Source organism: Diceros bicornis, chromosome 6 (assembly GCF_020826845.1).
Source record: "Diceros bicornis minor isolate mBicDic1 chromosome 6, mDicBic1.mat.cur, whole genome shotgun sequence".
Classification (NCBI taxonomy): Eukaryota; Metazoa; Chordata; class Mammalia; order Perissodactyla; family Rhinocerotidae; genus Diceros; species Diceros bicornis.
The window spans coordinates 77978160-77990727 of record NC_080745.1 but is presented as its reverse complement, the minus strand read 5'-3'; the positions used below and the strand labels follow the sequence as shown (position 1 = coordinate 77990727).

At 44.6% G+C, this 12568-nt stretch overlaps 1 protein-coding gene across 2 annotated transcripts in view; it reads left to right on the top strand.

Moving 5' to 3' along the window:
- Positions 1-12568, top strand: part of ABLIM1 (actin binding LIM protein 1) — a 289715-nt gene that overhangs the window by 121403 nt on the left and 155744 nt on the right. The window contains exon 1 of one of the 2 annotated variants that reach the window (XM_058544068.1): positions 1383-2051. The exons of the other annotated variant lie outside the window; for it this stretch is intronic. Coding sequence (XP_058400051.1) covers positions 2036-2051 — 16 coding nt within the window. The 5' untranslated portion in view covers positions 1383-2035. Of the gene's footprint in view, positions 1-1382; positions 2052-12568 lie in introns of those variants that run through there. 2 annotated transcript variants of the gene reach the window in all.

The window sequence follows — 12568 nt, the reverse complement described above, 5'->3', positions numbered from 1 at the left end:
GGGGAGGGGGGGAGAGAGAGCTCGAGCTTGCACACGCCAAGAGCTTTGAGCTGAATAACATGAAAGCCTTGGAGAGTAGGGCCTAAGTGAGGTGCTAATCTATTTATGCAGCAAAAATGTAATAAAATAAATTCACCTGCTAGGCTCACAGCACCAAACCAATTCCAGCTCTCTCAGGTTAATTTTGCTTGTCAGCGTCTCCTTAGGGGCTCTGAGGGTGATGAGGGGTGAGAGGAGTAGACAAGTGCAGTTTTAGCCATGAAAATTGGGCATGTAAAGGGCTTGCCTCCTCCATACTCTTGAGTCCTGCCCATCCTTCTGGACTTGAGGTTGGGTTGCTCTCATGCTTGCCTCACATTTATGAATGGGGGTTAGAGAAGCCGCTTAAAGGCTCTTATAAAGTGCTTATACTCCAGCTGGCTGCTGACTTAGGAAAAACTTGACCCTACGGGGCTGCAGTGGGGGCAAGGAGTAGGGTGGGCAAAGTGTGTGTCATCGAAAAGAGGACCCAGGGGTTGGAGGGGACTTAGCCCTTACTTACAGGCTGAGACACTCAAGCTATTAATAGTGAAGCCCTGAGTCACAGATGTAGGAATGTCACAGCTGCTTGAGATCTGCTACTGTTACCCACCAGAAAACCTGCATAAAGGCCTCCCCCAGTCCCACCCCCACCCCCCAAAATGTAATTTCAGCTATAAACAACCTGAGTCAGAGATGAGGCAGGTTGCTTGACTTCATTACTTTCTGTTGCCCTGCCTCTCTCAGACCCAACACGTTACAATATTTGCAGTAAATACAGTCTAATACTAGCTGTGCATTCTGGTTCTGAAAGATGTGTTGGCCATCTGCTGCTCTCCCAGAGTGGTGCTACGTCTGCCTTTTTGTCTCTGGCTCATCACGTGTCTCCCGCATGGTGGATGTATATGACGTGTGGTGGGGACAGAACAATCTGGGTTTGGGAGACAGGTGCTGGAATGAGGTGGGCGTGGGAACCACGAAATCCTCTGCTCCCAGGAGACTGACCTGTGACCCTGTGTGTCAGAAATGAAAAGCCTTGTCAGGAGCCCCTGCTGCTGGTTCAGGCTCAGGCCAGTGAGGGGTGTGGGTGTGACTGTGCGCCCCCCACTTTGTGGCTGGGGTTCCTCCCTCCCATATACACATCCAAGGGGCTTGTCTAGAATACTCGAATGAAGCAGGGAGAAGGCGGAAGTCAGAATCCTGCCTAACTGGATAAGTCAGATTTTTACTTTGATCTTGAATTTGATCCTGGATAAGGAATTGAATCCTGAAAGATTCTCTTCCCAGGCTCTCTCTCAATGTCTCAGTCTCCTCTCCCCTTCTCCCCCTTCAGGTACCAGAGAGGGGAGCAGTAAGGCAAAACAAATGTCATTATTCGTTTTTCATTATAATTGAGCCTGCAGGACCTTAAAAGTTGAAGAAAATGAACTTGAAGGAGTCACTGGCATTATTTTTCTGCTAAGGCTAATTTTATTTATTCAGTTTGTCTGAAAGAAGTTGTAAAAAGAATTGAAAGCAGCGGTAATAGGAAACTAATAAGCTAACAATTGACTAGTTTTACTTACTGGAACAGTCCTTGGCTGTTCCTCGGCCCCCCTCTTCTGGCAATCATTTATCAGACCCCGGGAGGGGTCAGGGCTCGCTCGAGAGCCTTCCGCGGCCCGTTTTTTCCCGGGCTTTGGCGCGAGGAATGCAAGGTGGTGTCAGTGAGCAGAGATTAGGCCGGTGGAATTTTGCATTTGCTACAGCAGCAGCTGTGGCGAGTGGTTTGGGTCCAAGGGCAGAGTCCCCAGGCAGGGCGCGGCCACCGCTCGGCGGCGATCTCTGGGGCGGCACCGGAGCTCGGCCCTCCGAGATGGGGGCGGGATTTTAGAAAGAAGCCCCGGACTTCGCGAGTGGATGCCCGGGGCTTTTCCTCGCAGCCTCTGCAGCCGCGGTCCCTCTGCCCAGGCGCGCTGCCACTGCCAGACTTCATTCCTGTTTCCTTCAGCGCTGCTCGCCAGAGGACCCGGTTGCCATGGTGAAGGAGAAAGGTAATTATAAATATCGATCACCGTGCATGGTTGCAGAAGTTGGAATGGTGCTGCAGGGCCTGCCCATCTCACCGGGGATGAGCAAGGGAAAGCCGGGCAGACATGTTCTTGGTGCCGAGAATCGCTGTTTTGTGAAGTCTGGGTTTCCATGGAGCGGAGACTTCATTAAGAACCTTTAATTTAGCCACGGCGTCTGAAGCACATCCTATTTCTGGAGTGTTTGCACAGCTGAGCTCCTGAGCGTGTGTCTCTTTTGATTGTTATTGCATTTTGAATTTTTGGTTGTGTTTGAGACTTGCCTTCCTGTCTCCATCCTAGCCTTCATTCTCTTACTCAGTCACCCCCAGCCACATCAAGGGTTAATTAAGATGGGTAATGGAAGGGTCCTTCTACCAGGTTTGTGCTATTTTGGGACATGCCCAGGCCTAGCCAGGACTGGCTGAAAGGAGAAGCCGGCTGTTTTAAAGGTTTCAGGTGTGCTGTTTTAATAAGCTGACATTTCAGCGGTATCCCTAATCACTCCTCCAAACATCTTAAAGGATGCTGTTCATGTCAAAGGTGGCAAAACACATAAGGAGAACGTGAAAAGGGAGAGGGTGGGTGAGCTCTGCACAGGTGTACAATATTTATGCACTGGGTGTGGTCCTGCAATGTAAGTTAAATCTTTCAGAATTGAATTATAGTTTAAATTATTAGTTTATCTGGGAAATGTAAAAGAACACAGCAATGCTTGATTTTAATTATCCAATATATAAATACAGCTTAGGTTAAGAAAGTGAAATGTTACAGAATAGAGAGTGAAAAGCGAAAACCCCTTACACCTACCTTGTGCCCCTCAATTCTCCCTTCTCTCTAGAAGTAAAATTATTAATAGTGTGTATCTTTCAAGACCTTTCTAGACAGGAATAAGATAGGAGTATAAAAATGGGATCATTCTGTGATCATTTTTCTGTGACTTGATTTTTGTCTCTTAATACATCTTAGGAACCTTCACTGCATAATTTTGTAATGTGAATAACCACCCTTTAATTTTGCTCTTTGGTAAGCTTGGATTTACTCTGCTGTATTTTCTCACTGTGGGACATACTTTCTCCGTAAACACGGATGTCTGCTCTTTAGGGCTGTCTTGAACCATTTCAATGACTTATCTATATCTACTTTCTCTTGACGCCCCTACTGGGAATAACTTTGAGGTGAATGTGCTGAACTCGAATTGATCCTTGTTGCTGGAAACTCGGTTCGGTTTTATTGTACTAATGGATGGATGGAGAAATAGAATCATGACAGCTAACAGTGCGAAGGCTGCACCTTAGGGCAAAGAGAAGCATGATTCTGCTCCATCCATTCTGCTCCTGCATGTCTTTAATAATCACTGGCTTTAGCTTTGGTTTTTCACTGAGTAAGTGGTAATTGAATGAAATGACTTGGTGTGAATAAAGGTGCTTCTAATAATGTTTCTTCTTTTTCTTGGGGTGCTTCCAGGAACCCTCAGATTGACAAATACAGATATCAACATTTGATGAAGGTCAGGTCTCATCATTTGTACCTCCCACCCAGAACAACCTGGCCCTGATTGCTATTGCTAATGGATTTGAGTTTGTTTCCTTAGTATGAGTAATTTATGAGTGATGGGAAAGGTGATTACAAAAACCATTTCTTGTTTCTATTCCCGTGGGGCTCATGGAGGCCCCAGACTTGCTGTATGTGGTATATGCGTTATAGATCAGTCGTCCTCAAAGAGCAACTCTTTTTCTGTCATTGCAGGCTTCCCAAAGCTCACATTGCCTGGGTTCACATTTGCTTTACAAGTGAGTAGCCATTTTCTAACTGGAACACTTTGGACAGGCCACCGAGAGGTCACATACTGGTATTATCTTAGCTCTTAGCCACTGATTAAAGGCTGCTCCTTTTTTATTTTGAGGTCTGTGTCAGTCCACAGTGCTGCCTCCCAGCTCCCTGACTACACTGACCTCAGCCAACGCTGGAGGAAGGCAGGGTATTTTGGCAGGTACACAAGAGCTTCCATGGAAAGAAAGGAACTTCATCATAGCTTTCAAAGTGAGAACAGTACAGGGGAGTATGTAGTCCAGGCCTTCATCCTAGAGATGAGAACACTGGGGTTCAGAAAGGGTAAGTAAATTGCTCAGGGTCACACAGCGGGTAATTGGACCAAGCACTCATCCTCTGTGTTCCATCGAAGGTGTACCTGGCTCAGGGACTGCACTTGCCACAGCATGTAGATGTCCACTGGCTCTCTTACTAGACGGGGAGCCTCTCAGAAGCAGCACTGTGTCTCCATCTTTGATTTTCCAGTGCATAGCATAGTGTCTGCCCTGTCACAAGTTCTCAAACGCTTGAAACAGGTTGACCTGTTGTCAGAGCTGGGACTGGAACCTGTGTCTTCTCAATTCTGAGACCTTTCCATTCCTCTCCATTTCTTCTTACTCCCAGAGAGGCCTGGCTTCTTCCTTCTTGAGCTGACACAAATCACCATTGTGCGGGCTCAGGTCATGGCGGCGCCCATCTTGAGAACGTGGGAGGCCTTCAGAAGGAGGGACGTAGACTCCCTGTTGTGCTCACCACTTAGAGATGGTTTAGCTTGCAGTGGTTTGTGCCATCATTGTCTCTCCTGGATCAAGTTTCCGCGTATCTCTCTGGGATGGGGTTGACACTGACTGGAGAGAAAGCTTGCTGGCGGGTCAGACCTCTGCCAGTGTGGAGTGGCATTTGCTGACACAATTTGACCCTCATTATCTTTTGTTCTCCTAACCAGGCGCCCATCCAGTTCCAGCTGCAGACACATATTGATCCAGGAATCTTGATGAAATGGTTATTTCTCTGATGTGTTCAAGGACATCTTACCCTTGCTGTATCTTGTAACAAAGAAGAAGGAGAGATTTTTGTGGGTTTATCAGTCAATATCTGTCTTCCTAAATACCCTCTCATCACCTCAACTCCAGACACTAAACTCATTTAAAAGCTATAATTGTCTAGCTTATGTGTGTTCTAGTGCAAGTTTTAAAAATACACACAAAAGGGATTCACTATTTTCTTTTTGTTACAGAAAACAAGAATAAACAAATATTAGAGGTTAAGTTATGTAAACACTCATCTAATTTAAATAATAAGGGATGCTTATGGTTTGGAAACCACATGAGAGAATAAGAATTTAGCAGCAGGGGAGACACATCGAGGTAAATAGGGTTTTACATTTGAGAGCATTACTTTTGTTTTGTTTTGTTCCCTAGAAGCTTTCTGCCACTGGATGGCCCAACCTGCTTTTAGGGTAGAGTGAGACCCAGTAAAACTCATTCCAGTCCACCCTCAATGGAGAGATGTTCACTCTCCACCTGACATTCAAGTGTATGGGACATACACATGCACACACACACGGCAATCTTTTTTCTAGGTAGCTTCTGAGAACAGTGCTGTACTGTGTTTCAAATGTGCCCTACAGACTGGCACCAAAGTAATCCTCTTAGGACACTGATGTCATCATGTTTCTAGCTCAAAAACCTAAATGAGTGACAAGGTAAAGTTTAAGGCCACCTGCTAATCATTGAGGATTCTCCCCAAGTCCTTAAATTACCTCTTCCCTCACCTATCTAAGCCAATCTTGTTTTATTTCTATTTTTAATGTTATTATTAAATCTGCCAGTTATTGAACACATACTAAATGGCAGGCTTTGTGTTGAGAGCTTTACATACATTGTCTCTAATCTTTGAACCCATCAAGGTCTGTGGTGTTCCTCTCCTTTAATAGATGAGGAAGAGGAGGCTCATGGGAGTTTAGAAACTTGCCAGAGATCACTTAGCTAGAAAGTAGAAGAGTTAAGGCCTATCTGGCTCCAAAATCTGTGCTAATTGTATGTATGCTTCCTCCCCTCCATTTTTCCTACTTGAATAATCATGGTGGGTATTTTCCCTCTCCAACCTCAGTTACATTTCCCCTCCTGCCCTCGTGAGAAATACATATATCCTCCTTTTCTGTATTTCTCAAAGACCTAACTCAAGTTCCGCTTTATTATAATGATTTTCAAAGGCCAATCCCTTCTGTAAATTCTTCTAGAATTATGCTGTGCATCTAAGTAAACACCAGAGAAGTTAAACAACAATTCAGTCACCTGTGCAACTCAAGAAAGAGCTCCGTCTCTCCTCCGCTATTTGTTGATTTCATATACGGTCTTGTAAAACAACCTCTAGAGGGGCTGGCCCTGTGGCCAAGTGGTTAAGTTTGGCGTGCTCCACTTCAGCGGCCCAGGTTTGTGGGTTCAGATCCCAGGTATGGACCTACACCACTCATCAGCCGTGTTGTGGCGGCTTCCCACATATAAAGTAGAAGAAGATTTGCACAGATGTTAGCTCAGGGCTAATCTTCCTCAAGCAAAAAACCGGGAGATTGGCAACAGATGTTAGCTTAGGGAAAATCTTCCTCAGGGAAAAAAAAAAAAAGAAAAAAGAAATCTGTAGAGGTGGGTGTGAAGTGTTGCTGCCTATAATGGTATCTGCCTGCCTCCCAATCCCACTCCTCCCAAAACACACACCCACTCAGGTGTGTGCACACTGCCTAATGTAATCAAAACCCATTTCTATTCCATCCTCGGGGAAGTCTGAGAATGGTAGATCTTTCTCTGCAGTGTAATCGTTCCTCATATATCCAAGTCACCTTTCAGGCCCCCTCTTTAGTGTATTATAGCCACTCCTGGATTCAGTTTTCCAGCCCTACTTCCTAGGTTGATATTTAATGCCCCACCCCTACCCACTCCTGGAATTGTCTAGGTTCTTCATCTTTTCCTTAACTTGAAAACCCCCAAACTTTTCAAGAGTTCACCAATGACAAGGACATTTCCTAAGTAAGGTCTGAACGGAAGCTGTTGTTAAGGGAGACACCATGATGCTACGAGTTTCAGAATAAGTTGTCTTGATCCGTGATTTGTACACACAACTCATTTGTGAACTTTGCATCTTCGAAGGGAGGGGAGTTCCAGTTTTTGTCATCATATTCCACTCGAGAGAAAAAAAATTCAAGCGTGAATTGCTCTCACTATTTTATAAACAAAAGTGCTGCTCTCACCGGAAGTATGGCTCTGCTCAGCTTATCTTCACTACAGAAGAGCTGTTTGGATGATGGGATTTCCGAGGCCAAGGGAAAGAACTTCACATTAAAAAAAAAAAAATCATAACAAATCCCTGCCCTCTGCCACCTACTCATTGATGTCTGAAAAATGTTTATCCAGAAGGAAAAAAAAGACTTCATTTCCAGAATTAGAGTGAAGGCTGAAATTGTAAATAAATCTGAGAGAAGGAACACACTGACTTAAATTTACCCAGAGCTCTTGAGAGCAGTTTTTGATGAGGGGGTGAACTCAAAACACGGAGAGAGTGGACATCTGAGCTGGAGGTTGAGCCAGCCCTGTTGTCAGCTACTCCCAGACTTTGGGAGGTGGCCCTGCCTGTTGCCTCTCCAATTACCTGGTTAGGTGACCAGGAAGGGTGAAACAACCTATCCTGCATCACAGAAACCCTCTTTTTAAAGTACAACAAATTGACTTTTCCAAATTCCTGCAGGAAAGACATCCTAAGGGAGATTTATCCTACCAAGAGGAAAATCTTGGCCTCTGACTCACTTTAAGAGGGGGCCCCTCTGAGTCATCATATTCACAGTCCCTGGGGGGCAAGAATGAGGGTCCTGATCTTGTTTGCCTCTCATATGCCAAAGTCAAAATGCTGAGTGTTTTCCTGAGCCAGCATTAGAGAGCCAGAGAACTTTTCAGAAGGTTCAGTGACCGGTGAGTGGTGCAGGATTTCTTCCCATTGTGGTTGAGCCTGAGCTGGGCAAACCACAGTAGAAACCAGCCTAGCTTCCTATTTCATTGTGTGTTGGTCTGATGGTGACTCATACCAAGAGGTATGTTTATCCCAAACTGGCTGGAGCTGTGTATTCAAGGGCAAATTTTGTTAACAGTGGAGAGGGCGAATATTTGTATGCGTGACCTCTTTTCTCTGAAACATTGTATTTGTGTTTGCACTGAAATGATTAATGCTATTATGGTCCAGTGCCCTGGGGGAGCATGGTGGGGGGGGGGTGAGTTTCTGTATCCCATTGCTGTATCCCAAGTCAAACAGGCTGACTTGTTTGAATACTTGGACTTAACTGTGAAGATGCTGGCTTTCTTAATACTTCCAGGGAAATTACTATTTAGGGCAGTGGTGCTTAACTGTTTAGGAGGCATCGTTACCACCTGGAGAGTTTGTTAAAACATGGATTTCTGGGCCCTGTTTTGAGAGTTTCTGGTTCAGGGGAAGGGGGAAGAGCACGAGGTTTTGCGTTTCTAACTCCCAGGTGATGTTGATGCTGCTGGTCCAAGGACCACACTTTGACACTGTCTAGGTAATCTACAGTTTCTGTGTATAAAATGACCAGCCCTGCAGGCAGATAAGTGAGAGCTTATAAAGTAGCCTCTCCATTGCCTTCTAACTTTATCTTGCTTATAATGCACAGATGGCAAAGAGCATCATTCTTGCTCTGACTCTCCTGCAGTATAGAGTGAAGCTACAGTTCATAATAAAACAGACCTTCTGTGCGATTCGAGTGGCCAAGACACTGCTGTCAGTATATGACACTGGATGTGCAGAGGGTGGGCAGGGTGGGTGAGGGAGGAAGTTAGAAGGGACCTTTTCCTGGGAGTGAGTTGGGGCTCAGCTTAGCTTGGGGAAGGCAGCACTAATTCAGAGTCAAGGCATGGTGGGCCATTCTCTAGGTGTCATTCCTAATTCTCCAAGAGTTAGGTGAGCATTTTTACTGGGGTTCATAGACCTCTTTGGAATCCTTTGGTAAAAGATAGTTTCATTAGATATCTTCAATCACAAAGGCTACAACTCCCTCTTTAGTCTTTGACGAGCTAAAATATATCATTAAAACTTAGAGTGTTTCACCCACTGCCACTATATCTGGTCTATATTATAGCTGTCTGCATTGTTTTTGTTGTTCATTATTTGAAACATTATGAAGGGAGGGAGAAGTTTAAGAAAAATTAAGAAAAACAGGGAATGGTAGAAAAAGATAGTAAGGTTATTCCACACTGGAATGTCTGATGGAAAATGGGAGAGAAGGCTCAGTACCTCTCAGAAAAATGGAAGAGCCTGTGGGTTCCCAGGTCCACGGAGGGTCCCATAAGTGACACATGGGCTAGACGAGTGTCTACTGGACTGCTGTCTATGTGCCACTCTTGGGACCCCTGTCTAGACAGTCAGTGAAGAACAGAGTTTTAGGGTGGACAGTGGGAATGGTATCTGCTGCCCTGGAGTCCAGTCGTGCTGTGCCTACTCACCTGGAAGACACTACCAGTCCTGCTGTGTGTGAAGGTCCCAGCCTGAAACAGTGAACCTTAGCAGTGGCTTCTTGATCACGTCACAATTTTATTGAGGTCTACTCTCTGCAAGGCATTTCAGGGATAACCTGATACACTGGAAAGTTCCTACCTTCATTGGTTCAAAGGCTCAAAGGAAGGAAGAGTTAGTGTTTCAAATGAATCAGAAAAAGACTTACAGAAAAGGGATCATTTAAGATTGGTCTTGAGGGGTTCCATAAGTTTCTTAAGGTTAAGCATGGTGTTTGATTCAACTTGTATCCATAACACAGTGTCTGCTCCATTGTAAGTGCTCAGTGAATGCTGAATGAACTAATAAGTGAATGAATGATGTGCATGGGTGGGGGAGATGGTTATACTTATTTAAATGTTTATTCAGAACCTAATAAGAGATAAGCATTCTAGGTATGGAAACAAATAAAATACAATTCTTGACCTGAAAGTACTCACGTTCTAGCAAGTAACAAAGACACATAAATAAGTAATTATGATACAATGTGAAATGTATTCAACAGAGAACTATTAAAGTGATATGGGACCACAGTGCAGGGAGCAATTAATTCTGCTGCAAGGTCATGGCAGGCTAGGCTTTGAAGCATGAATAGGAGTGCAACAGGTGGATAAAGAGGAAATGAGAGAAAGGTGGTCAAACTGTCAAAACAGAAGCAGTGAAGTGCAACCTCTGTCTGAGGAAATGCAGCCAGCTGAGTTTGGCAGGAGCTACTGTTTGTCACTTAGTACAGCAGTGAACACAAGAAGGGTAAACAGAGGACTTTGCAGGTCAGGAGGAGCAGAGGTTGGGTAGAACTGGAGGGTGGATACACAGATGCCTCCAGGAACCAGGCAGGTGACCTAAATGAGTGGAGATTGGAGCAAACTGGACAGCATGGCCCTCTCTAAAGGGAGAAGCCACTCTGTCACTCCATCCTAGTTCCCATGGAGGGATGTGGGCCAAGTAGTCAGACCTTCCAATTTTCAAGAGTAACTAGAAATAGGGATTTTTATGTAAAATCTCCAGATGTTTAAATGTTGGCAAATGATTCAACTTTCTCTTCAAAAAAATCTTTGTGCGGGCCAAACAAAACATGTCTGTGGGCAGGACTCACACGAAGGGCCTCCAGATTGTGGTCTGGGGCTTAACGCAGTGCTCGCCGAACCTACCCACAGTAAGGAAGACATTTTCACGCATCAGGACCCGGGAATTGTGCGTGTATGCATATAAATGGCTAAAATAAAAGTCACATGAAACCATACTTACCTTTCCTTTCGGCTATTTTCTGTTCTCTTCTGTTTTTTAAATATGCTGTTCATGATCCATTGAACTGATTTCATATTTCAATGAGTCAAGACCTGAAGTTTGAAAACCATTGGTTTAGAACATCTACACTAACTAGTTTTATTGGATGAAGACAGAATAAGGTACTCTTCTGGGCAACCATGTTTCCATCCTGGATACTCTTATAATAGTGATTCATAGGTATGTTTTGGTTACGTTGGGTTTCTTTACTTGCAACTGGAAAAGTTTTGACAAAATAGTTTTAGAATCTTTTATTGATCACTTTCTCCTAAACAAACCTTGACCCGAATTTCGTGTTATCTTTATGGGTGCTTAATACAATTGAGAACTGACCCAGCTGTTAAATTCAGAGTAAAATGCTATGTGGCTGAAGTTCAGCAGCAAGTCCAAAGGAAACCCCCATTCAGGCCTCATCAGTTCTAAGCATGATGTTTCTGGAACTACTTTTTTATCTAGAAGAATTTCCCCATATGATTCTGCATCACCGCTCTTCTGTCACCATGCTCACGTGGTCCCCTTGCGTTTGCGTCCCAGCCAGGGAGAGGAGGACAAGTTCAGGGCTTGGATGGTCTGTCCTGCACCATCTCACCCATCATCAGTGCAGCAGCTCTTCACCTCCATCTGTGGGCATCAGGTGCTAAATAGCATTCATTTTTGACATATCACAACATTTCAAGAGATATTATCATTTAGAGGCTTTGGAGAGAGGTCACCCCTCCCTCAGGAATGTCTGAGAGGTGAGTTGTCGTAGCAAGCCTCCAATGCACCAGGAAAGGCTTGGCCATTCTTTGGGTTCAGGGCATGTCTGCCATCACTCCTATCTTGAGTCAGAGGCGCCCCTGCAACATGCAACAGGACTCCAAAAGAGCTTGGACTTGTGAAACAAGCCCAAGAGCATCTTCTTGCCATTGGAAGGAGCTGGTATGATGGAGAGACCCCTAGGGAAAGGCCATGCCAACCATGAAAGCCACATGACCACAGTGAGGCAGCACTGATGTGGTGGTTTTGCATAATAAGTAGGCAAAGAAGCCAGCTGCTAAACATGAATTAAGCAAACAAGGCCAGACAGAGCAGCAGCTTGCTAGGATGGAGAGTAGCCGATATATTACTATTGGGGTGGGGGCCAACACCGTGTAAGATGACCCGGTGCAGTGTTTGGAGACAAGAGGGGAAGGCGCCTTGCTTACAGGGCCTGTGCGTGTTCTCTTTACCCAGAGGCGGTGTGCTGCCAGGGAGCGGATGCTGGGATTGGTGTCAGAGAAATCACCTCTCTGCCACTTTCCAGAAGATACAGAGCCAAGCTCTTCACCTGCATGAGATTCAGTTTTTTCTTCAGTGAAAATAGTACTGAGAACACCCACTTTTCCTTCCAGGTGGGGAGGTTTGATAAGTTATCTGATAAATTTGAGCATTGGAAAGAATTATTGGTAGATCTACAACAAAAATTTCTAAAAAAAAAAAAAGATGATGGGTTGTTTATCAGAAGCTAGGCAAGTGGGAAAAAAGGAAATGATTAAATCTAAGAGGAAAAAAGATGTACAAGAAAGGGACTCGATTCACAGGATGCACCACAGAGCCTAGTAGAACAATAATTACATTCTCAAAGTGTGAACACTGACCACAGATTTAACTGAAAATTGTAGTATAGCCATATTGGTAAGAGCAGGATGTTAGTAAGTAATGGCTGAGTTGGTGTATGCACAGTGTTAAGAAATGTAGCGATGAAGACCAGAAAAAACACCCAAAGTTGAACACATCTGCCTATGGGAGGGTGGGAGGAGCAGGGCAGGCAATTGCCATCATGCATTTTAAGCATTTTTGTTTTTTATGCATATAAGTCTATTTAGTTT